A 27,540-nucleotide genomic window follows, 5' to 3' on the forward strand; every position below is an offset into this window, starting at 1 on the left:
GCTCAGATCCTGAATCAGTTGGATTTCAATCGGCATTTCCCTCCGTGACAGTGAATGCTCTCAAACACCTGGATGTCACCATAAAACCCCCCTCCTCTACATTATAGGCTTAAGGTACCCAAATATTTTGGTAGAGAGACTTCTTCAGCTCTAACAGACAAACAGATATCTCTGCTCACGTTGGCACGTTTTTCCCAAAGGCTGTCGCAAGACCTTATGCCACAGCCATTAATAGAATTGAGATGGCCCATTTCGTCTGGTGTCTGCAATAAAAAACTGCCATGGCTCAGTATTTTTGGAGGATTCAAAAGGTGCACAATGGAAATGTAAAAGTTGGTGGAAACACCCCTCACCCTGATGTCCTCAGGGTCCAGGCTGTGCTCGCTCCATGCTGACGTTATGCTGCTGTTGAGGTACGATCCAGAGCGACCCATGTCCAACTCGTCCTCATAGGCCTCAGACGCGATATCGTCTCTCATGTGGGTGCCAGCAAACAGGAACTGATGGAGGGCGGTAAAATTGGTCAACACTGATTGTTTCCATAACATTTCTTAAGCAAGGAAAGGCAAACAATGCAGAAATCACAATATACATATATAGCTTACTTACTTAACCTACCATTATTTAAGAAGATGGAAACAGTTCTTTAGTGCATTAGTATGTATTTACGTGTCTATATAGCAAATATAAAACATTATATTTTACTGATGAAAATAAAAACCACCATGAAAGATAATGAATAAAATAAAAAGTAAGAATAAAAACAACAATAATAACAATATCTTAAATTGGTAATGCCTAAATGCTGGACAGCATCTAATACCAAAGGAGCTAAATTACAAGTAAAGCATCATATAAGCACAGGCTACATATGAAAGGTGAAGCCAGTGGAGAAGTGCTTTAAATCTGGGCCAGTGGGGGCAAGTTGAATGGCCAAGTTAAGGCAATTTACTCATATACAGTAGAACATTTAAATGAAACTTAAGTGCTGCACAGATTCTTCTTCTTCTTTCCTTCCCTTAGGGGTGTCCACAGGAAATTGTCTTCCTCCATTTCACTCTATTTCTAGTGTCCTCCTCTATCACATCACCCCTCTGCATTTCCTGCCTGCCAGATCCATGTTCACCATCCAATAATCCACTATTTCTCCTCTGCACAAACCAGTCTTGCCTCTTCTCTAACTTTGTCTCCAAACTGCTCAACTTGAGCTGTCTGTCTGATGTAGTCATTTCTAATTATGTCCCAATGAAAGTCTTAACATCTCCAGCTCTGCCATGAAACATACATCATAGCATTCTCACTACTGTTTTGTAAACCTTCCCTGTCACTCTTGCTGCTATCCCTCAGACACAAATCACCCCCAACACTCATCTCCAACCACCCCACCCTGCCTGCACTCTCTTCTTCACCTCTCTTGCATACTGTCAAAGTGCTGCACAGCAAGCAATTACAAAATAAGAAAACAATTAAAAGTCTGAGTAAAAGAAAGCTAGAAGCTACTTAAAAACAATTTAGAAAATTAAATTATACATACTATAGAAAATAAAATAAAGGCAAATAGTCTTCAAAAAAGACGCAGTTGGAAAATGATCCAATATTGAAAAAGTCAATGAGAAAAGGTATCTTTTTATACAAAACTGGTAGGTAGATGTTTTCAACTGGAGAGGAACGCTACTGTAAAGTTTTGGAGCTTAAACTTGAACTAATAAGAACTTTAAGGCTAACTGACCTAGGGAGCATGACATCTAAAACTGGAAATAAGCCCAACATATACCCAGAGTGCGTCCTGCTGATTTGTTCTATGAGTACACACTATTTCAGGCCCCAGTCACATAAGTCAAGAGACCAGTCAGCGACTCCATAGCAACCTTTGGAAAAATGCATATACCCCGGCTGTTTGCCGAGCGGTTGCTGCACCAAAAACCTTGCGATTTCATTGATCGCTAGCAGTTTGCCAAAATTGACCATAGTTTGCATGCAAGACACTGACTCGTATATGGCAAACTGTTAGCGACCAAAGCAATCACAAGCAGGTTTTTATTACACCACAAAGTAACAAGTAAAGTAACCTCCAGTAACTACTCACTACCTGGTTGGTGAATATACTTTTTCCACCCTAGCGACTTTTTTAGGGCAACCTCATAGACTAAATCTATACAAGTTACTACTCTGTGAGCATCGAGGGGTGCTTGTGATTCAGGGCTGCTGACACTGAGGTCTCACAGCGATGGTTCACAAACTACAATTATTATTGTAGGGTCTTTACTTTGCAATATAAAGCGTCATGAGGCGACTGTTGTTGGGATTTGACGTTATATAAATAAACTTAAATTCAATTAGATACTACACCCATCTTTTCCATACATTTGTGAATGTATTGCATACATTGAAATGGTTACCTTAGGAATGAGTAGAAGACCCAGGGTGACAGTGACAGTTAGGTGAGTGTGGGTGAAGAACAGGAGCAGCATCCAGTCTGGATGCAGCTCAGGAGCAAGAGTGAACCTGTAAAAATAAAGACAGACATCCAGATGTGAAGCTGATGTTAGTCAATTTCATTGACTGCCGATAGGATTTCAGTTTCTGTCATGGTGCTGGGTCGTTGACCCAGCGTTTTGCGTTTTATGATTATTTTCCTCTGTTCTAGTTATTCTGTGTCCTCCCCCCTTGTGTCCGGTTCGGGTTCTAGATTTCCTGTTTTATTCTGAAGGTCTCGGTCTGTTGTCATTGTGTTCAGCTTGTGTCCTCCAGTCATCATGTGTATTAGGATCAGCTGTTCTTCCCTCCTGTGTGTGATTACCCGATTACCTTGTGTGTGTATATTTAGTGGGTGTCGGTATGTGTCCTATTCGTTGGTCTGCGTCTCTCTGCCCCGCACCCCTTTTCGTATGCTCTCAGGTTTGTTATTTAGTTCTCCCAGTTTAGGTTGTCTTCAGTAACTGCTTATGCTTCATTGCCCGTTTTTGTCACCCTGCCACTCTGTAAATAAACTCTCACTCATATCCTCCGTCCCTTGCCTGCATCTTGGGTCCTCCTTTCATTCCACAACACGACTGCTGCCCCAGCCATGACAGTTTCTTATATTCTGATATATCTATAAAGCTGTTCAGCATCACTATTCAACCTGCTAATCTCATCACATAAACCAGGAAAGTATTTGGACACAAAGACACGTCTTTATTATAGTTCATCAACTTTAAAGTGTTCATTCACTAACTGAAGTGAAACCTGCATCAAAGGTCTCGGATACAGATGAATGCGGGAGAGAAAGCTGCCACCAACGCAGCAGATTTAGCAGTAGTGTCCGTCTAGTTGTCAAATGCACTCCTGCAGTGTTCCACTTGGGTGATCCTCGTGCCAGCAAGGACACAATATTTTCCTCATCCGCTCAATTGGATTCACAATAAAAAGGAGTGACCTTCATCTGGTCAAAAGATTCAGTCTATGTGTACATCAGATGGGAACACACTAGGCTAGCTGTGCTGCAGCAGTTGGAGGAAAATAAGATAATTACCATCTGAAACAACAGTGGTGAGAGGAGTAGCTCCAGCCTGTTATTTAGAACGAACTAACAGGCTTTCAGCACAGTGAGACCTCGTGTGCACTAAGGATATGAAGGCACGTCTTGTTAGATACTAATTCCACCACTGGAGAGCCTCTAACCAAGCAAATGTCATGTAGCAGGCTCATTACGCTGCTGAGGCTGGCAAATGGCTAATTAACAAACAGTTACTGTGGTAATAGCTGTGAGGCATGAATGAAGGCAAACGTCCAGCATATGAAATGTCTCGAAGCTTTGAAGTCTTCTCTCCTTCGTGTTTTGTGATGAGTTTGTGTGCAGATGAGGATTTAATAACTCTGGCATGCTGTCTCCTCTCAGCCTGCAGCATTTAACTGAGCGATCCCCACCACTCCTACGACTCCAGCGGTTTCATTCCAGCATCCAATTTACTTGGACCTGGCTTATACCTAAAGATGACCACAGCCAACACGGAAGCCTGAGCTTTAACTGGTCACTATGGGATCAAATAGCAGGTTCTTCGTGCAACATAAATAGATGGCGGATGCCTTTAACTAGCCCCGGTGCACACTGGAGCCCCAGGTGGCAACCAGACGGAATTAACCCGCCACACCAGGCAGTTCTCCAGTTTATTAAGGACCTCATCTGGCCATTTTCTGCAGAGGAAAGCCTCACAACAATGCTCGAGAGGCTCGTTAAAAGAACTGGCCAAGCAATCACAAGAGCCAGATGTTCAAAAAGACATCAGAACACTTAAAAACTGACATTTCTTCCAGTAAACTATCGATCATGCACAATTTATTGGTAATGAACGATAATAAAGCTGCCAATAGTTCAAGGAATTGATGCTGTCTTAGAAAAAAAATCATCCTGACATAGTTCATTAGTGAATAATGTGATGGAGCTGAGCTCTCAATTAGGGCGGCTCGAGCTAGGAGCGGCTGTGGCAGTGTCAGCTGAAACATCTCATTTATTAAAACTGCACATTGCAGCTACTTGACGTGTAGACTGGAGGGAGAGGGCTGATTTCACTATGATCAAAATTAACTACGAGCTGAACAGAAGAGTTGAGCTAGCGTACACGGAAATCAGGCGATCTACTGGAGGATATAAACATCAAAATGACAACCTAAACACAGACTATGATATTAAATATGGAGCCAGTACGTACAGGGAATTTTGCAAATTTAAGTGACAACATTTGCATGCTGAACACAATGTATCTATTTGTAACTATGCTTAGAGCGCTATGTGGGTGGATTCGAGCCTTACTGTTATTCCAGTGTTAAGGTTCTGATTTTTGTGTTTGTTAAACTTGGACTTTGCTTTTTCTTCCTTTATTATTCCATGAGATTTACATCCATTTACGTGTGCACACAGAAAGGTCCTGAGCTGGATTTGAACCCAACACCTTTTAGCTGTGACACAGACTGCCATCCAAATAAAAATGCAAACAAACAAACAAACAAAAAACCACTTCTTCATCTTAAATATCTTAAATAAAAGTGTCTCTTTTTCTTCTAACGGATCCTGTCAGTTATGTTACTGTCAGTTATCATCAGTGTTAGTCATAAAATAAAAGTTGGAGCATATTTCAAGACAGAGGAGTATTACCCAAAGAAGCTCCAAATTCAGTATTGTATGGGGTATAACAGAATATAATTTGTGATGCTCAAAGTGTTTTGGTAAAAATTCTAGACAAATTTATTATATAAATAAATAGAAAATCAGTTTAAAAAGTTTTCATTTTGGATATAGCATTATAACAGATGATGTAAACTGTAGGCTTCCTACAGTATAGCACAGGTGGGGGAGTTTACTGTAAAAAACTGTCTGTGCTGAGTCAGAAAACACAGCTTGACAAACAGCACAGGTTTACCTGCGTATCTGCTGATACTTAAATGTCCACCTTTAACAAGTCTCACTGGACCCCAGAGTAGAGCCTTCCCAGTTTCACTTCAAGACACCTCACAGATTTTTCTATCACACCACTGTATTCTTGGTTTGCATTTTGGGTTATTTTTGTTAAATATATTGATTTTGCTCGGTTTCAGCCCTCTTCTCTTCAACTCTCTGTAGCTTTAAATTATTTGAGCTGCTGCTGCCCATTTCCAGAAGAGGGCAGTACCTTTCCTGCCATTACCACAAACAACCTGAATCAAAAATGCAGCAGAATAATTCAATTCTGTGCCGTAACCTCAAAGTGCTGCTGGTTTGTACCAAGTCTGTACATATGTACCAAGAATCTGAACAGACTGACTACTTTACACAAAGCAAAAACGTTCATATGCAGTACTGATAACATATAAGAAATTTCTAGCTGATTAAACAACCCTTCCCTCACTAGTCTGCACCACAAATACCAGCTGGTTGAGTAAATAATTACTATTTTACTCATGTGCAATAGTTAACTGTTCTCAGATGCTACACAGCAGTATGTGATTTAGAAAATGAACAGCTGTATGCAGGCTGTGAGAGAAGCTAGTGTATAATCACTGGAGTAATGTGCCATGCCAAGTACAGCACAGGCGTGTGGATGCTAACCTGCAAAGAAAGGAACAGTTGGCAAACTAATCTGACATCATGAGTAAAATGATTTGCAGTACAAAGTGCCACACTGTTGAGTGACATTTTAAATATGATTTGATTATTAAAGAATGTAATTAACAGTTTCAAGTGGTTTCTAAATATAAACACTGTTTACACAGCCAATTTTTATCCTCATCCATTAGATTAGGCTACATGTTTAATGTTTTTCGTACTATTGCTGGTCTGCTGGCTATCAAATGCAAAGCAAACTTTCCCCCTGAGCTAAGGGTCGTCCACACACGGAGCAATGTGGTGATCAGAGAACATAAAATGCCAAAGATGTTCAGCAACTTCAAGCGATAATCGGAGAAGTGAGTGGGCCCCTCGAGCATGAGCAAATGCAGCAAATACCAACAATGGCGACACCCACATATGTTGATCGACAAATAAATTACAAGGTTACCTAGGCAACCGAGGGCTGAATTGTCCAAAAGCAACCAACCATCGAATGACCAACAGGATGAGGAGGCATGTAACTGATAGCTGGAAATTTTGCCATTTTGCACACCTTCTTCATCTATTTTTCCTGTCTCTGCATAAAAGTGAGCTGTAGAGCTCCGTTTCTAATTGTCATCATGGGTTTTTGCTTTGCAACATGATGCAAATTTGAGTTGAAAATTTTAACCTGTGCAAATGCGGCTTCGCCTCTGTTTGCATTGCCCAGTGTGAATTTGCATCAAATCACCTCATGCGATTGAAAACGTGTTCGCGGTTTGAAGGTTTTCAGACTTTCTGATTTCTGTCATGACATTTCCTTAAGATTCATTCTAGCTTACTCAATGTGCTATAACTAAGAGACTATGTTGGCAGTTCACTGACCTTATAACCAAACTATTTATCTCATATAACTTTTACTAATTTTCTGGTACGATGCAATAATACGATAGAATATATTTGCATTTTTGTTTTAATTCAACAAAAAAAAAAACCTCATGGTGCCAAATCATTGGGAGGAGGAGCTCTTACCTGATGATGTAGAATATAGCTGACAGCACAAGCTCATTGTGAACAGCGATGGCCATGTAGCGAGGCTCGTGGAAGGCCGACGGCACAGTCCTCACGGCGTAACACAGATAGACCGCCCACAGCAGGAAGAGGAACTCGGCTGGGAAGCGAAAAAACAAAAAAGAAGCATGAAACACAGCGAAAGCTCTGGCCAAGAAATCATTTCAATGCGGCACACACTTCACACTCCAGCGCACACATGGAGCTGCCACAGATGGTTGTAAAACACACGTATACAGGAAAGTGGCCTGCTCGTCAGACTCATTTGCAACAGCTGTGGTTGTATTCTCAGGGCATTAAATGAGTCCCCGTGCACCTCCGCGGCAGCCTCACATAAGGTTTCCAAGGTATCCAGCTCCGCAACTGTAAACACGCCAGGTTGCTGCCTGTGAGGGCAAGTGAATCATGTTTCCTTACAATAGGAACAACAATCACTGCAAAGTGACTCATTACTGTAAACGCCTCCCTGTCGGTTGGACTTCTTTTTTTAAATAATTAGATCTCAAACTTTTATTTTTGTAAGTAAAACTATTTACTCGAGACAACAATAGAAATAAATTTGTTTTCTCCGTTTCTTGAAATAAAATAGCGAGTGAGAGCAATGAGGGAAATCTAACTCTTTTTTAATGGTCTATTCAGAGCATTTGTAAATTATTTATCAGTAGTTCCATCATATTAATCCTTCAAAATGGGCAGATTTTTTAATTTTTTTGTACTTGATTTTTTTTTACAGCGTTACACAAAAAATGTTTCTGGTACGTTAGCAACTAAAAGACTTCATTCACAAGTTTAGCTACCTCAAAGCCTTTTCTTTTTTTTTCTTTCTTTTTTTTTTTTTACCATATATTCTGTTATAGAATATAACTTCTATAGAATAATTTATAAAGAATATAACTCAGTCTTTCCAGTAACTTTCTTTTTTTGTAATCCATCATGAACCTCCATACAGTTTAGAGTGGGCTTTGTGAAACCAATTATACAGAGGATTTGCAGACAAAGAACTGCTAACCCAATGACATTTACTCATCCCTGTGTATGAACACTTCTAGTGAAACTGGGACCATTTTCCTTCAAAATAAAAGCTGCACCTTTTAAACTTCTACTTTGATGGGAAGCCTTCTCCATTTCCAGTTTGCGTTGCACTTTTGCTAACTACAATCACTTGGGTAGCAGTTAGCAAGTATTTGCAGCCAAGCTGTTCGTTGCAAATTACAGGTGACCAAGGCAACCTACTAGCGACCAAAGCAATCATAATGAGCTTCTTAGTGCAGCATATCATATTCAATTTGTTGAATAACGTGCACGCATGATATCACATGAAGAAAAAGAAACCTCTCTAGGTTGTATGGTGCAATATTTAAAAAAAATACTTACTACTCACTTACTAATTTCTATAATGTAATTAGTGTTTCTGTGTTCTATGATATTTAACCTTGCCATGGGTGTCACAAGAAACTAACTCGCACCAGCCTGTGATTTGCACGAGAGGCCGTGTGAGGGATGAGGAAGAGGAGTGTGCAAAAGAAGTGTGTTCTCTTACCATGACTGCTGTTAACTGCTTTTTACTGTTTTTATGTTTATAAAGTTAGACTGCACAAGATTAATACAAGAATCCCAGTGTGCCTGTACTGTCCTCTACCCCTGCACATGCAAGCACATGATAACAACTACTGAAAGTGCAGTTTTGCTGCATGCTTGGGTCTTAACAATTAGTCTTTATTCGATAGGAGCTCATTTTTTATGGGACTGTTTCTGCGCAGAAACACAGCAAAGCAGAAAATACTACAATTATATCTCTTGCTGCGAGCAAATGCAGGTGTGGATTTCTAAATCTGAAAGATTTATTGCATCTCTGTGGGTGTAAATTATAAGCTGCATTCAGGTGGCATCAGAGTTGCCCCGCACATCCTTATTGCCAACCTATTTTTACCTCCTAATAAACAGAATGAAAATGTGTCCTCAGTATACAGTAGCGCAGCATGGCGGCCCGGCTGGGGGTCCATCTGTTTTCCCAGAACTCTAAAACGACCACAGCGCTCTCTCATGAAGCCTGAGTCAGCAGACATACACCAGCATGCAGACTTGCTCAAAGTGAGATGCTGCTCTCAAAGCATCTTTGATTTCTCATCTGTCTTCATCTGCTGCTGGTTGCCCTTCCCCTCCTGTGTACAACACAGGAAAGCATCCAAAAGCGTAGCACCAGTAGAGAGGATTAATGTCTTCTTTTGGGAAACATTTCCAAATGTACATGGAAGGGAGTTGTCTTAATCATCCAGCTTCACCCCATCACTCATTCTTCCCTCATCTCACTTTCAACTCCCATCGCTATCATGCCTAACAAATCACTTCTTAATTTCACGTGTCCATCAAGTAACCCACGTTTCCTCACCACACTACGCACATGCAGAGTGCGGCACATTGAAATCAACTCACAGCGCCCTGCAGAGGCAGAGGACAGTAACGGTACTTACCAACAGCCATCATATAGTCCCAGCGATCCAGGAGGCACATGCTGAACTGCAGCCCATTGGGCGTGTAGCCCACCTCGATGAGAGCCAACTTCCTGTCCGGGTTTTGACAGACAGCAGATGTCCAAGCCACCAGGAACCAGCAGACGATGAGCAGAATGATGCCCAGCAGACGTAGCACTCGCCAGCTGGTCATATAGGGGATCCTCTGGGCTGTACGAGACAGGAACACCTTCAGCACCCTGTGGAGGGAGAAGCTCACATTGAGACTGTTTCACAAAGTTTCATGTAAGCCTGTCGTCATTTCAAGTAAACAGAGTATCCATGAGAGGGAAATACCTCTACACTCAGTGTGCCTTGAGTGTATTTATCTTTTTATTTCCCATATCTGCTAGAATTTGAAACCTTCTACATGCAAAAGCTTTAAGCAAAAAATACATCACAGCTGCTTTACACACTGGTTTATTAGTCTATGGCAATATTAGTATCGGAAAAATATTGCTTCCACAATATGAGATTATTTTTGCTTTAATTTTAAGTGTTTGACATAAATACTGAACAGAAAACTAGTATTTCCATTTTCATAGACTCTTATTAAGCTTTATAGCAGCCATTCCCAAAGTCAAGAGTGCTGCAGCCCACTTAAAAACCAGAAAATCCCAAGAGCCCACTCATTCTTAAATCTTCACTTTAATCAAAATGCAAGAGAAAGTGATGTGTTTCCTTGAAAGGTTTTATTCCAAAAAACATAAACAACGCAGGCTGTTACGGCTATAAATTGTTGATGCTACTTGGGTGTATGCAAAGTGTTTAGGTCAGTGTGTGACCCATCTTCCTCCTTGGACACGAACTTCACTCACCTGTGTCAATAGGACTCACTGAACTGAAACTCTCTGCTGTGCTATTGCAGCCTTTCAAAGGATTTTTATTATGTGCTGCTGTGTTCAAACAAACACGGTGAAAACGCCGACGTCAACTCTGTGATCAAAAGTGGGCCGGGCAAAAAAATTAACCTTGATGGTGGATGCTGATGTAAAATATTAGTCTAGTCATGCTGTCTCTTGCAAAATGAGAAGTATACGTCATATTACTGCAATGAAGGACTTGAATGTACATGTATAATCAATTGACCTTTGGCCAAAGTGGAAAGGAAAAACTCCCTTTTAACAGGAAGAAACCTTTCGGCAGAACCAGACTCAGGGAGAGGCGGTTGGGGAGAGAGAAGGAAGACAGGATTAAAGAACTAGTATTATGTGGAGAGCAGTGAGGCTTCAAAAGCACTGGATCACATCATGATGGCTGTGTCCATCTTTTATACTATCTATTGTAACCACTGCTTCAAACCTGCACATCTCACTGTGTGAGGCTAACTGTGATCCAGAATCTCTATCTAAGGGAATGGTTCTCAGTCACTAGTAACCTCTTGCTTACTTATCCTGCATAAATCATAGTTTTATTAGATGGTTGAGCCATTTGAAAACACTGGTACAAGGTAACTCTAGAGTAGAAAGTTATAGCAAGATTTCTTTATTAGCACCATTTCCTGTGAACTGGCTCCAACATGCTCAGAATCGATGATTTTCTCAACCATATTAGTTCATGAAATTTAACCAAGACAGTTTATCTGCCTTAAACTTACTAAACATAACAAAAAGAGCTGAGTAGGGTTGAGCGATTGGACGAATATATCAACTATCGACGATAGGCTGAGGCCATCGGTGATCGTTTTTACACGGTCGATTTATTTATTTATTTGCCCATGAGTAAGTTTGCTAATAATGATGGAGCTAATACAAGCAGGCAACAGGAAAAAAATCTAAATTCTGCGCCCAAATGCGTGTTGATGGAGCTGCAGAAGTTGGTGATAGCCTTGCATACTCAGCCGCACACGTACACGTTCATGCAAGTTAGTCGTGTTTGAGTACTTGTTCACTGTTCACACTATACGTCTGCACAAGCGGCACACCGCTTTGGTTACATCCTTAGGTTTACCTCTTTCATCCCAAATTGGCAACTTTATACTTTTTTTAGTGTTGTCAGCATTAACGCGCCGTAATCACGACTAACACGATTAACAATTAACCCATCTGGAGCACAGACGGAGTCAAAGTCCCTGAAATGTCTCTGTCAACGCATTTCAGGCAGTTTGTCCAAAGTTTGTTCATTCTGCACTCCAGATGGGTTGAGCGCGTTAAAAATTTTAATCGTGATGACCACATTAACGCTGACAGCCCTAATTCTTTGGGGAAATTAGTTCATCCATGTTTGGCCTTCTGCGTTGTAAACAGCAAATCCGTCCGTGCATGATTACATTGCTCCGCCCATCAAAAAGTCTGCGCATACGCAAATATATCGCCGATCGGCGATTATTGGACTGACAATTGTCGGTTGGAAAATTTTTACATATCACCCAACCCTAGAGCTGAGTGATCAGAAAAGAAAAAAAACAAAGCAAACTTATTGTTTGTCACCTCACTAAATGGGTGAAATTTTACACTATTTATTAAAAAATGCTAATATGTTGCAAACTTATTTAAGGACTTTGGTTTAAAAGAAAGTTTGCCTTGAGATATGATTAAATGACATGTCAAGACTTTTTCCTGACTTCCTGCAAAGCAGCGCAGCAGAAAAAAAACTGCTAGCCATCACATTTGCAGCACTTATTCCACCTGCCAAATCCACAGACTGTGGAACATGAGTTAAACTCTGCTCAAACACATCACCGGCATAGCTATTCTTAGGCTCTGCCCTTCACGCACATTGATGAAGTGTCCACTGCTCTCTCCACTAATGAGCCCCCCATCAAAAATTGATCTGTGCAATATGTTAACTTGCACCTCTAAGGGTGAACTGGGCCCCGGCTCGTGTTAGCCACATCAGTATCTCCATTAGCGCATTTTGACAGATTCACCTGACAAAAAAAGGCCCACAAATGAAGAATTTCATCACTGTCACTTTAAATACAGTGGACCACCCTGTCTCATTAACAGCTATTCACAGCTGGAGAACTCCCCCCCAACACCACTCCACTGCATCCTCTGGCGATGCTTTCTGTTCCCGAGTTCTGTTTTTGTCTTTTTCTCAGCAACTGTCATTCAGGACTTTGTTAAATATGGAGCTCATTTGGGGCCAATGCGCTCCGTGTTTTCTTAATTACTTTACCACTTAATGAGGCAGTATAGCCTGGTGATGAAGTAGCTGAAAAACACGCTGCCTTGACACATTACAGGACTCTTTATCAAAGGATTAAGAGGTCAGATGCAATGTAATCTGATAAGTGCTTCCAGGGATGGATAACAGTGTCGAACTGTGGGTGAAGTACCTGTACAACTTAAGAGTCAGCATCCCGTAGACGGTAGCGAAACCCAGCAGTCGAACCCAGCGCAGAAGGATGCAGCGGAAAACACTGGGCTGGAAGTAGAGAATCCCAACCTGGAAGAGGACAGAAGAAGCATTAAACAACAAAGGTCGTGAAAAGAAACTGAAAAATAAATAAATAAATAAAAGAGCCACCCAGCTGTGAGTGTTTTTTCTATCTAAATGATAATGGGCCCTCTTTCCCTGGGAAATTACATTTAAATTCGTGGGAAGCTGCTGCCTCATTGTGCTCTCAGTGGACGTCTCTATAAACAGTAAAGTAATCTTATTTAAATGTTGGTTTTCTCCAACTGTTCTCCTTTGGTGTCGCACAAGTGAATGAGTGGGTTTATGCAGTTTAGTTTACTGTACATCCTATCGCACATTAAGTCCCTCTATAATCAGTTACTTGCTTTGTTTCACCACAGAATCTACTCATGAAGCTATTTTGCTTGTGTTCTCTAAACCTTTTCTATTTCCTCTGCCACCTTTCATCCATCAAAGGGAATTTAAAATACAGCAAAAGTGACCATCAGTGTGTATCGCCGATGCTGCAGATGAACTCAGTGTGTTTTGGGGCTGTGAACTTTTTTTTATAGTGGTTTTTGTCAGCAGATGGTGTTTCCAGGGATGTCATGAATGTGTTGACATAAAAGATCAAATGCTGCTTGAATTCTAGGATCTTTTTGCTCATGTCATGCCAAAAAAAAAAAAAAAAAAAAAAAAAAAAAAAAAAGAGCACCAAATTTTTATTTTTTCTCATATGCTACAAAGAGCAGCTCCATCTGCTGATGAAGATCATGTGCTATGATCAAAAGGTCTGGGCATCAGTTGAGCGCATACACTTGGACTTACTTCTAGGACTCTCAAGGATTAGAAGTTTTGACTGTACTAAAATTACTATGGCTAAACAGCTGCTGAGCTTGCTTCTCAATAATGAAAAAGTAGCATTTGTTGAGCACTTTTCTAGTCTGATTGAGCACTAAAAAGTACCTAACAGATACAATATGTACGACAGCTGCAGAAACAACAAAAGGTTTGCTCCAGTAAAAGGTATAAGATTGCTTTCTTAGAACAATACTTTAAAAAGCTTGTTGGTGTACGGCAAAACTATGTGCCAATGATCAGGTTCCCTTGATGAAAAAATAAATAAATAAATAAAAACTTCAGAAAGTTTATGGTCCAGATATACAACCTATTCAAGAAGGGGCAGTGTCAAACAGAACAATAAGTGGACACGACCACCAAAACTGAAATCCAGAGGAAATGATGTGCTCACAGTTGCTATGAGACAGTAAAGCATAGTAACTAACTAAACGAATATATAACAAAGTTACAAAATATAACAAAATAACTACAAATAGCTGAAATTATAAATATTCTAGTATTATTAAATATGCACGCAGTGTTACTGTATATGCATATTGTAAAATTAAATATGCATACTTGACGTTGGGGTGCCCATCTTACCATATTGTCAGCACCCTGTGAAGCCCAGTAAGTAAAGGAGCTTAAGCTCGCGGTTACATCCAGTAACTACTATTTTATTATTATTTTCACTGTATATTTTTCCCTTTGACACATTTTAAGGGTATAACCACTCATTTGTAATTATCTTACAAGCTTTATTAACAACCATAACAACAATGTAGAGAACAATGAGAACAATGTTGACACTGCATATCGAGGCTGAAAATTCCCTCCACATTGTACATGGATTGAACCCATAAATCTAGAAGGGTATCTGGATGAGATAATGAGGACATTAAGACAATACCTCCAAAACTTGTTATTACAAGTGACATTAATTTATCACATATGTTTGTGAAAGGACATAAAATCTAGATCCAGGTCTACATATAAAGTTAAAGCTCCATTTCTGCTAAAATCTGAATGCAAATCCAACCATAACCTTTTGAGAAATGTCACTAAAAGATAAAAAAAAAAAAAAAAAAAATCAAACCAAACCAAACACATATCGCAAAGGAACCAAGCTAATAAATTAATAATGCTAATAATTTAATAACTTAATAGAAGATTACTTAAAACACTGATTATATTTGAATCTCGAGATTTGCCAGTCATCGTTTTATGAGCAAGATAAAGCAGTGTTTGTGTGTGTGTGTGTGTGTGTGTGTGTGTGTTATATGTGCATTCAGCGCTCTATCTCATTTATAAATAATTGTTTCAGCTTGGCCAACCTTTGGTAAAAGTTTGAGCTAAACTTTGACCAGGCTGGAATTGGTTGTCACTACTTTTTAGTGTGATTTTTAATCTTCAATTGAAAAACAAAAGAAAGAGACTATATTGAGGGCCGGTATGAATATCACAGTGTTGTTGGTGATTTGATGAATTTAATGTCTAGCTCTTCCAGTCTGGCAGAATGAAACTCATCCAGGAATAGTCTCCCAATCTTTCGGGATTTAAATCCGCATTCATCTCTTTAGTGCATTGTTTGAACTCCAACACACAGCGACTCAGCTCAGATAATCTTTGAAAGAAACCTTCTGTTAACAGGATAACATCACAATGAGTGACTGACGCTTACCGCCTCGCTCCTAAAATGCCTCACACACATCGTCAGGGTTCAGCCAGTGCTTTGATATTGTTGCGAGCGTACAAGTAAACAACCCTTACGCTACAATGATTACATAATAGAGCAATTAGGAATGAAAAACAACTGACATGTTCTGCACATAGTGTCTCAGATATAACACTCAATGGATAAATGTCTAAGAAAGAAACAGGTAGAGAAATTTCTATTAGTTAGCATTATTTTTTCCAATAATTATAACTATAGTACAACTAATAGTAGTACTACTGCTGCTGCCACTATTACGGGAGTCATTCTCATGAGAAATTTACCTTTTATACATCAAAGAGAAAATCCATGAACTGAATTAGTCATAACAGTAAAGTGCAGTGACATTTCATAACCATCCTTGGCATTATTTTAAAAAACAATCATCATAGAAAACTTGCCCTTGAGACACAGAGGGCATCCTCCTATGTTCCATCTTCACGAGTAGATTCTTCTACAAAGACCTGAGCATGCTAAACAGTGCCCATCCATGCTGGTAAAAAAAATAACGCTGATGGTCTTCCAAAGACATAAAAAGAGCCAGAACAAACAGAGAGAAAAAAGAAACAAACATCTGAGGCGACGTAATTATCTGTCCGTTGCAGATGTGCAGAGATTTCCCCTGTGGGATTGTTAATGTTAATCGGATTAGCTGAGGCATTAATACGTTCCCTCAGGCAGCGGCGAAGACGCAGGCATGTGGATATTTTTGCTCACTAGGTTCGAGTCAGTTAAGGGACACAGAGGACCCCACGGGAGGAACGGTGGCCCACATCTTCATCTGCTCACAGAGTCTGGAAGACCAACTGGAGAAACTTCTGATTCAAACAAAGCATGAACAGTTTGACTCGATTTTGCAAAAGGAACGTTGCGCTGAGGAAATAAAGACTTAAAGAGTGCTGAGCTGTTCATTTTCAATGCATACAAGGTGCTTAATACTATATCTACTGTCAATATGTTTTTAAAAAGCCTTTTTTTAAACAGGTGGGATTAACATAAATATCTACATAACAATGTGTGACTGCTCCTCAATGCATTACCTTTTTCACAAAATAAAGAGCAGAGGAACAGGAGCTGATAAAAAGATAGCCAGGCTGCCGCTGAGCAACTTGCTGACGCACGTTTGGCTCCACGGGGACAGGAGAGGGCACAGGAAGAGGAGTAAAAATGCACAATGGGAAAACACAGCTCAGGACTCCCTTTTAGATAAACTACCAAATAGCATCTGAATCTCCATCACGTGCCAGTTTTAAGACGGGTGTTGTTTGTGATGAGACGGAAACGGGGAGGTGTTATCTGCCACATTCTTCCCTTGAGGGCTGGCTTTAAATGATCTGAATAAGCTGTCATAAAAAACTTTTTTACACATTTAGCAGTCTGAGCTTCTCTTTTAATGGTGCGATCTCACCTCTGGTTATTTTAATGGCTCACAACAAGAAACAAAAAGTGATGGATATGTACAAACATGTAAGACATCCTTTTCATCCTTCTCTCCCTGCAGTCGTGAATTGGATAATGGATGGATGGATGGTGTGTCGTGATCTTACTACAGTTTGAATGACAGATGATGAAGACATTAAAAGGTAATACCAAATAATTTTGATGATTGCTGCTGATACAAACATGGTGGAGAGGTCTAGTTCAATGACTTCTGGCTTCATCGTACTTCCTTTGACTAACTTTCAAAGTGGTCACACCCATTACTAAAGTATCTTTTTGGATGATTTATCTAATTAAAAATAAGAAAACAAACAAAAAAAAACTACTCGTAGTGGTTGATGCTGTTTAATGCTGTCTAGTTGGACAACATTTTGAGAACTTCCTTTTGGAGCCACCCTCATGTGGCCATTCAAGGAACTGCACTTTTTGATGCTTTTCACTTGGCTTCATTTTTCAGCCTCAGAGGTGGTCACTTCCTTATGACCCCACCACATGTGTCTTCAAAAATTCTCAGACCATACGGCAAAGGCAAAAATAAGTCGCTATTGTCAAACATTACCATGACCCTCAGGCTTCACGATGATCTGCAGACATTACACAATCAATTTGTGCTGGCACAGTACTTCCCATCAGTAAGGTTTCTGGGAAGTTACTGGCCCCGATCCTCAGACAGGTTTCTCTTAATGTTAGTGGGTATAAAGAGTAAGATCAGTTTCTGCCCTCCTTCTCTTTTGAAACCTTCCATTAATAATCGATGTTAAGTGCTGGGAATACTGGGTTTAGCATTGTGGGGAGGGGAGGGAAAAGGATCAAATGTTACTGGTGAATATGTGTGTGTGTGTATAGTGTATATGCATGCAAGTGAGGTACTGTATACCTATCTAATGGACATCAATATCAAGGAGACAATTATGAACTAATATCAAGCCTCTATCCCAGCCCCATTTGCCTTGTCGTTTGCCTACAACATAGCAAAGGCTTCAGCTGAGCTGAGCAGTCCTCTTTCCAGTTTTACTTTTTACATTTCTTGAATCTCATCCTATTGCTATTTGCGATTTTAAAAAGTGCTAGTTCTTCTGTCAGATTGCATGCAACAGATTTTGCAACTAGTAGTGAAGACATTTAGATAACATAGGGTTTTTTTGTTTTGCTTTCAGGCAGGCAGGTGAATATGTCCCAGCTGGATAAACACCTAGATCAGGGGTCAGCAACCTTTCACATCCAAAGGTTTCCACGCAAACGAAAACATTGGGAGCCACAAATACTTTTTGACATCTAAAATGAAGATAACGCTGTATATATTGTTTTTTACCTTCATGCTTTGTGTGAACAACTAAGGTGTGTTGCTTATGAAATCCATGAAGTGCTAATGAGAAAATTACATTTTATTTATGTAATTAACACATTTTGAACTCTTAAAGAAATATAACAAAAGGAAAGACACCCAGCTGAACTAAAATGATCCATGTAGCAAACAAAAACTGTTGTGAGCCGCCACCCTTACCTTTGGGCTTTTGGAGCCCTGACCTGAGTTTTAAAAAAAATAATTGGAAAAAAAGCACTATGCTGCTAAAAGATGAAAAATAGATATTTGCAAAATTCTGCCTAAACATGTATTTTACCTGGTTAATGTGTGTGGTGGGGCGTGGTCTGCACCTGAGCGGCACCCGCAATCACGCCTCGCCGCCTTAATGTCTGTGCTCTCTATGCTGTTGTGTTGGTGTGTGTCGGGCTGTGAGCTGAAAAGCTACAGCCGGCTGTATGCGTACAGCAACCGTGTGTGAAAAGTGGTCAATAAAGAGATGCTGAAAAGCATGTTCATGCAAACATCGTCGGGTCTGCCGTGATATGTTTACAATGGGACTTCTGCTCCTGAACCTCTGCGCACAGCGTCTGCAAATCGGGGCTGTACGAAGTCACTTTCATCTTTACGCAGGACTGTAAGCTGTCATCTGTGAGGCGTGAGCGGTGTTTGTTTTTAACATAGTTCATGGTGGAGAATAGCTGCTGACATAATGTGGATCCGAAGGTCCATAATTGGCCTACCTGGGGTTGAAAGTCTCGATAAATGCACAGTGGGTACACCAGCTTCCGCGAGTGTGACGCTTATTTTGGCCGATAAAAAAATAATAGAATATATTTGTATTTTTATATTTCAATATCACAATAATCTTCCCATTTAGAACTACAAGTTAAAAAAGAACTAACATAAATAAATTACACTTCAGGTAAATACTTCTAATTTATTTTCCCAAACCATGCTGAGCCGCACTATAAGGACTAAAGAGCCGCATGCGGCTCCGGAGCCGCAGGTTGCCGACCCCTGACCTAGATGATGGAGTTTTATCTGCTGGCCTGGTCTCCAGGCTCTGCAGACACCTGACTTATCACAACCTGGTTCTGCACCTGCTCTCTAAAACAAAATCTTATTATGTGGAAGCTACAACACAACACAAAGTGTTATACAGACATATACCTGAGATGAGCTTTCATATGCAAATATAAATATTTGAAGTTGTAAAAATGCACAACTGAATATTTTTAAGAGTTCTGGAATCTTCTATGTCCTATTTTACCACTGAATTTTGACTTAAATTACAAAAATCTAAAATAATTTGCTGCTACCTTTTTTAAACAACAAATATTCTTGTTATGTGTTATTATCCTGTTAACCAATTAATAATAACTAGGAGCAGTTGGATATTATGGGACATATACATATGTTTGCTTACTAGTTTGGTCACATAAGTAGTATGTAAAAAAACAAAAAAACAAAAAACAATGGTAGTGTCAACAGCTAATGCACTGAGCCACTGGAATGGCTGATTGAATAGTTGAATTACTGAGCAGTTCAACAGGTTTACTTTTCTGTGCATTTTGTACCAGTGGGTCAAGCATCTCTTTGACATTTTCCTTTTCAGATGAGCCACAGTACTAGCTACATATCCAGCATTGCACTAAGTGAGGATGTAAAGCTATTAACATAATAATCAAGTTCTGTCGGAGTAAAGTTTAAGTAGCTGATTCCCACTCTGCTGGTACATGACATGAAAGAAAACAACCATGGAGGAATTGCTTCCATAGTTCAGTTATAGCATTTGCAGAAACAAAGGCATCTACTGTATTGAAATTTATTTGCTAGTGTTTTGCAATATAAAACATTGTAAATCTGAATGTTATCAAAAGAGAGTTTTTAGGGATTAATGTTAAATGTTAAGTTTCTATGCTATATGTCAGGACAAGTTATTGCAATTTTATTGCAGTGTTGAGGCTGTCATATTCTTCATAAAGATGGGTGTTAATATTACCTAGAATGATTACTTAATCTAAACTGAACAAGTAAATCAGATTAAAAAAAAAAAGTCTGAGAAATTGAAAAGTCTTAGGCTACGTCCACACCTACACGGTATTTTTGAAAACACAGCTTTTTCTATCCGTTTGGGCCTTTTATCCACACGTAAACAGCGTTTTGGATTACTGAAAATGGAGATTTTTAAAAACTCCTGCCAGGGTGGAGATTTTCGAAAAACTCAGTTTATGCGTTTACACGTGGACGAGGAAAACTGAGATTTAGTCACGCAACGTCAAAGCTGTGCACCTTTTTTGACGTCACGCTGTCCTTCGTCACGTTATTGTTTACCTGATAGATGAATTTCTACAATGGCGGATATAGACAAAATACTGTTGCTGATAATCTTAGAGATATTTTTTCAGAAATGGTATTTGGGATTTTTTTTTTAAACGAAAAGGAAAAAAAATCTCAGTTTTCCAAAATACCTGTGTATGTTTGGACGTAGCCTTAGTAAGGGCAAGGCAGATGATTCATAACAACTACTAAAACAGTTTGAGTTTTTCAGTTATGGTGGACGAGGCTATGGGTCTGCTTTTGAAATGAATTGGAAGAGAGCAACCTTATGGTCAATGCACTGTGTTTATTTGGATTAACTTTTAGTGCAGTTGAGGATATCTAGATTTTATTCTTTCTTTTCCACTTAAATGTTGATGGCATGACATTTAGCACATTTCTCCTAAAAGCCTATTTAGAAAATTATAATGATTAAATAGAAAAATGATAAGAACTGACAATAGAAACAGGCATGGGACAAAATATATGATATATTATTATATATTATATCTATGTTGAACTAAGAAGATCTATGTTGAACAGTAAGGAGCAATGGGAGACTGAATGGCAGACAAACATGACACAAGCAAGATTCACTCACTCACCCACTTAGTGATTCAATCAACACTCAGTCACTTAATTTGCGGTTATCTCTCATTCCTAATCATCTCTCATTTCAGCACCCACCAGCTGGCTTCCACACTGAGATTCACTGGGTTGGTTACCCACCAGAAAGTGTCCCTGTTGATAGGACGGTGACGCAAGCCGGCCAGCTGTGGTGTGAACATCAGCTTTCCAGGGAGCTATTGTGATGTTGGCTACTTTAACATTCTTTGAAGTTTTGTTATGTGTCACAGCTCAAAAGCTGCGGATAGTCTGTGTGATATTTGTTCTTCAATAAAATCCAAAGAATTTAACAAAGGAGTCTGAACTCACGTGTGAGGTTAACCTTTGCAAAAGGGGCTATAATTTGGGGTTAAACGGGAAGAATGTCTTGTTATTTTGAGTAGAAAAAACACAATAGGAGAAAATGAATTGTCTTGTAAAGTCTTGTTAAAATAAGACAAAAACAACATTATTATGTAATATGTCATTACTACCATTTGTACAGGTTACTGTACAATAGTTTTTGTGGTACTCAGGTTTTGCTTTTGGATATTCAGACCTTAATGTGACCTTAACTGAAGAAGTCAGTTTTATCCTGTAAATGTAAACAGAACCTGTCATAGCAAACTTTTAACACAAACTTTAGCACTTTTCATTGCCCAAAGGCTTCATGTAAGAATGGCTGTACACCCACAACAAAAATATGACACCCAAACTAGATGCACCACAGAGTGTAGCAAAAATCATTTAGTGCTAGGACGCTTTGGATAATTAGCTCTCGCTGCAGGGCAAAAAAGAGATATTCAGCAAATAACACTTAAAAAAAGGAAGTGGGTGGATTCTTTTATCAGACTAATGCAGTTAGAAGAAGCACTCCAAGAAGCAGCAGTGTGTAATTAAGTTGTTATGTGCAGACAATAAAAATGCAAATGCATAGGTGCAGGGTGTTTGGTGCAAAAGGTGAAAGCTTTAGGGATAGATCCACCTTCTTGTGAAGGTCAGGATGCCACAGGATATTGATCGCAGGGGACGACAGATCTCTCCCTTTGTGCCATTAAATCAGTATACTGCTTTCACTAAAGAGCAGAGAGCAAAAATTAATTGTAGTCTGTTTTCTTATGTTTTTAAAATCCTCTGTCTTCATAAAATAATGGCTGCTTAAATGCAGACACAAAATTATTACTGAGCTGAGTTCTTATGAAGCATTTAGAGGAAGTTTTCAGGTTATAGGGCAGCAACCGTGCAAAACACTGACACATTCACATTGATCGGTCGTGCTCTGAGAAGATAAAGAAAGCACCAGTGACACTAATCACCTTTGAATCCAAAGTCATTTTTCTACATGTGAAGTTACCCTTTCTGTGTTATAACATGCATTATAACATGATTTATATTATAACAATATAACATGATTTTTTTTGCCCATTTCAAGACAGAAAAACAAGCTGTGAACTCCACATTTGCATAACGTGACCTTGTAAAGAGGATATTGCTAGCATGTTAGCAAATAATTTGTTTACACATTCTGCAAGCATGACACAACATTAGCACGCACTGCGAGTCCCATCTGATCATTGTAAGTCCGGCATTGACTCGGCTGGGTTGCCCATATGTTCACCAGCATTTTGCTAGCATTTCCCACCATTACGCGGGGCAGGAACCATAATTGGGTTTATGATAGAGATGGACCGATCCGATATTAGGTATCGTATCGGTCCGATACTGACCCAAATTCCTGGATCGGATATCGGCGAGAAATAAAAAATGTAATCCGATCCATTAAATATCAAAAAAGCACCTCACAAAATTTGCTACAAGGCGTAACCCGGCTCATAACCGTAGCACTTGCAGCAGTATGCATCACGTGATAGAGCGGCTGTGTGCTACCAAACCAGCATTTCATCTCCGAGGACGTTTTCCCAGAGAGAAGTAAAGCAAGTGTGTAAGTTCATCTCTGAATGTTTGTAAAGCATTCCCGCGTTAAGATTAACAACCAATATATGGAGCGACTGCCTCTCTCTCTCTCTCTCTCCTGCTGCTACTTCAAACGTGAAACTGATCAATGATCAGCTGATCGGCTTTTCTGTCGCGAGTCCGTCTCTCTTGTTTGTTTTTGGCCCACTTTGCACCAGAAAGAGGAAACCAGCGGCTAAACAACAGCAGCATGTTTAAGCTTGATAAGCTGTTGTTAGAATTTATTTAATATTACTTTCTAGACCAGGATCCTTTTCTATGCAGCTGACGGCTGGTAACTGTGCAGGGGCGGATCTAGCAAAGTTTAGCCAGGGGGGCCGATAGGGCATGAACAGGGAAAAGGGGGCACAAAGACATACTTTTCTTTCTTATTCTCATTTAAAATGTCTAGCTTTTAATAAATAATTATCTGACTCTTACACCCAAAGTTTTAATCTGATGTAAAAAATATATATAAGTCCATTACTGTATATAGTAACTGTTAATTCTAATATACCCTAGTAAGCTATACTACTTTTTCCTTTGGGAAGATACCATCTGTGCAGTCTGCAATTTTGTTGAAGAAAGATGTTGAATCTATTTAATTATTCTTGAAAAATAATTTATTTCTGTGCATTTTCCTCCCTGCATCAAATTAAATTTGATTACATCGATTAAGCATCATGAGGTGGGGGGTGTGGGTGGTTCCCTATTTTTTTTTGCTGGGAGTTTGCAACCCTATTAGTTAGGTTGCTTAATATTTCTGCTAAGTACTCTTTAAAATACCAGAATAGGGAGGATGGAGCAGGTTTAACTTTATTAGATTGATCAGTATTGCTGAACTATGAAATATTTTGGGCGCAGTGTATTTTTTACATACAGGTATAACAGAATAGCTTTAGTGTTGTTATTTATTTAAACTTGAGTATAAACTTATACAAAATGCAGCAAGATATTTAAAAAAAAACAGTTTTATTGATTAAAAAACACTATATCGGATTCATATCGGTATCGGCAGATATCCAAATTTATGATATCGGTATTGGTATCGGACATAAAAAAGTGGTATCGTGCCATCTCTAGTTTATGATAGCAGGTTGTATAAAAACTGCTGATTGTTGGATTCTGGTTAAATCAGTGAGACAAAACAATGAGCTAAAAGACACTAAGGTGCTCTGTAGCTCACAGTAACTCACACAGTCAACCAACTAAATGATCACCATTTTTTCCTGTTGTAAATGAATGTCTTTTGTCCTTTCTTCCTCCCTTCACCCCCAACTGCTCGCGGCAGATGGCCACCCCTCCTTGAGCCTGGTTCTGCCAGAGATTTCTTCCTGTTTAAAGGAAGTTTTTCCTTCCCACTGTCGCTAAAGCGCTTGCTCATAAGGGGCCATCTGATTGTTGGCGTTTTCTCTGTAGTATTGTAGCGACTTTACATTACACACCCTCTATAAAGCACCTTGAGGCAACTGAAGCTGCCCAAAAAAGTGATAGAACTCTAATGAGTTAGCATCTCATTAGTTATTACTGTAAGTCAAAGTTTCAACATACTAACCTGACATTTTGACTTACAGATGGAAAAAACTATTAAATTCCAGTAGTGGAAAAAAGCTTCCATATGCTCAGACCGCACAATATTTTGTCTGTTACTGTTATGGTCTGTGGGACTCATGGGCTTTGTTGAGGGTTGTTTCACGTTTAAGTGCTCCTAGTTTGTGTTTCATATTCTTAAACTCTAGATCTAATTGTTATTATTAAGCTGATTGGGTCCTTACTTCAGTTCTAGTTTAGTATTTATGGAGTGTGCTATTTAAATTTAGTTTTTGTTGTGTTTTCCTGTTAATTCCTGTTTGTCATTTAACCTGTGATAGACTGGTGACCTCTTTATGGTGCTCCACAGTCTGCATACGAACCTGAATTGAATGAGCATTTAAGAAAAAGGATGAATGGATAGACATTTTGCCCGAGTGAAACCTGTGAGGACTACGACTAAACCAGATATATAACCTGTTGTTCTCCATAGTTATTACATTAAATAAAATTCAGATGGTAAATGGTAAATGGCCTGTATTTGTATAGCGCTTTTACTAATCCCGCCTAGGGACCCCAAAGCGCTTTACACACCCAGTCATCCACCCATTCACACACACATTCACACACTGGTGGAGGCAAGCTACAGTTGTAGCCACAGCTGCTCTGGGACAGACTGACAGAAGCGAGGCTGCCATATTGCACCATCGGCCCTTCTGGCCAACACCAGTAGGCAGCAGGTGAAGTGTCTTGCCGAAGGACACAACGACTGAGACTGTCTGAGCCGGGGCTCGAACCGGCAACCTTCCGATTACAAGGCAAACTCCCAACTCTTGAGCCACGATCGTCCCAGTTATTTGTATTAGAGCTATGGCTCCATTCTCAGACCTCCTGTGTCTCCAGGAAATACCTCAGCACACACTTGAGCAGATATCAATCACAACAGACGCCATCGGATGCAGAATGAAATATGCGCTGGGAACACGGTATTTTGCAAACCAGCTTGCAGAGCACAGCAACTTTGCATAGCTGAAGCAGTTTAATTAAAACGCTATACATGACTGTGTGTAAAGGTATCAAGAGATAAGAGCCAACCCATCAGCTGATGTTAATCTCACATGACAATTAACCTCCTAAGACCCAAACTCTTCCACGGCATGCATTTTTAATTTCTCTCTGATATTTGGGCTGATTGGGACCTGATGAATGTAAAAACAAAGAATTACCAGATTTTTTTTAACCTAATTTTTGTTTCCACATATGAGGATATTTGTTTAAAATTTCGATAGAACAGTAGCAGTATAATGTCCTCGTAAGTGGATATCAGGCCCTTGTAGAGCAACATTGAGTATTTTGGTCTAAATAACCCAAAATGTGATGTCCACATATGTGGACGCCAGGTCCTAAGAGGTTAATGTTAGTTTTTGAGCAGTTTTACTGTAGTCACAGCAGTGTTTGCGGAATCATTGTTAGATAGCTTCATCCTGTAAAGGTCTTACTATTAATTAACAGATTAAAAAATAGCCTGCAACAAACTTTGCATAATACAAAATTACAGTTTGAACTATTTTCAGGGTTGCCAGTGATGACGGGTATAAGAGCAACATCATCCTAATGGAGCACTTACCGAAATGAAAGTGCAGAAATACAACATCATATATTAGTCATCTGTCAATTATGGAGTATAAACACATCACAATTTAGGTTCAAAAACGACTAACACCAAGCGCTAAAAACATTAGCCAGTTCCAGTCAAAAGAACAGACAGTGCCGAATTTCAGCCTTTTGTTATCACAGTTTCTTTGGAAACTGCTACCAGCTAAAAGGGAGAAAAATGACTTTCAGCCATTTAGTGTGTCTGTCTCCATCTGAGTAGAGAATGGGATTGTGCAGCCTCGGGAATCATTCTGTCACAACAAAGCTCTCACGCTACTTTTAATGTTTTGACATGAAATGGTGACAGCCATGCGGTCCGCCCATGCCCCACTTTGTCCGGTCATCATCTCTTGCTCATTCCCCGACCCTTCTATTTCTAATCTACGAAACACCTTCAGTATGAGAGAGTGGGAGGGAGCTGCGGTGGGAGGTGGAAGCAGAAGAGAGGTGGGGTGTTGTAATAGCAATGGATCCATTTTTATATGAAAGCTGACACTGCCACATGGGAAGGGCAGCTTTCTGGAGGGAGGTAATGGTTTCTTCTCCTCCCGCCGCTCCCTGAGGTGGGCTGAGTGTAAATTACATCCAGCTCAGCCTCTGCTCAGTCAAGACTGGAGCTGACTTGCACCCACCTCCCACATTCCCTTCCCTTCTCACCACCAGTTACAATCTCAGAGAGAGATATTCCCATCTTGCTAGGACACAATGAGACATATCAGAGGAAATAGCCTGCCTGCATGTCATACAACTCTCTTCTTTCCCCACTCTCTCATAGTTCTTGTCTCTCTGCTCAAGTAAGTAGGAGCACTTGAGCTACAGCAACGCATCCTCAGCTGAGTCTCTGTATGCTCTGGGAGACTCTGGATTTTTCAGGAGGAGGAAAGGAAGTAGAGTATGAAGGGAAAGCTGCACATGCACAAAACAACTCTCCAGATCCACTCAAGTCAGATTGAAAGTGTCAGAGCAGCTTGGATGGCAGGCAGAGCAGAGAAAGGCAGACTAACGGGTGGCAGACTGTGTTTCATGGCCTGTCAGGTCAGGATCCATTATCCTCTGGCCATACTGTTTCTCATTAGCCCCCTGATGCGCTGTGAAGGCATGGCTTCGTCCTGCCATGCATGGCAAAACCCCTAAGTTGGAATGAGGCAGCACCTTGGCCCTCCTTGGCACAAAGACAATGCCGAGATTGGACAGGTGGAAAGACAGGGAT

At 39.9% G+C, this 27,540-nt stretch overlaps 1 protein-coding gene across 3 annotated transcripts in view; it reads right to left on the reverse strand.

The window, feature by feature from the left end:
- The window catches only part of gpr158a (G protein-coupled receptor 158a), a 95,766-nt gene that overhangs the window by 6,897 nt on the left and 61,329 nt on the right, over nt 1-27,540 (reverse strand). The window contains exons 6-11 of one of the 3 annotated variants that reach the window (XM_085172328.1): nt 12,905-13,014; nt 9,586-9,824; nt 7,076-7,214; nt 2,400-2,505; nt 354-500; nt 180-263 (exon numbers count right to left, since the gene is read on the reverse strand). In XM_085172328.1, coding sequence (XP_085028454.1) covers nt 180-263; nt 354-500; nt 2,400-2,505; nt 7,076-7,214; nt 9,586-9,824; nt 12,905-13,014 — 825 coding nt within the window. Of the gene's footprint in view, nt 1-179; nt 501-2,399; nt 2,506-7,075; nt 7,215-9,585; nt 9,825-12,904; nt 13,015-27,540 lie in introns of all 3 variants that reach the window. The other 2 variants (XM_085172327.1, XM_085172329.1) reach the window with 2 other exon arrangements.

This window comes from Neolamprologus multifasciatus, chromosome 9 (assembly GCF_963576455.1).
Source record: "Neolamprologus multifasciatus chromosome 9, fNeoMul1.2, whole genome shotgun sequence".
NCBI classification, from domain to species: domain Eukaryota; kingdom Metazoa; phylum Chordata; class Actinopteri; order Cichliformes; family Cichlidae; genus Neolamprologus; species Neolamprologus multifasciatus.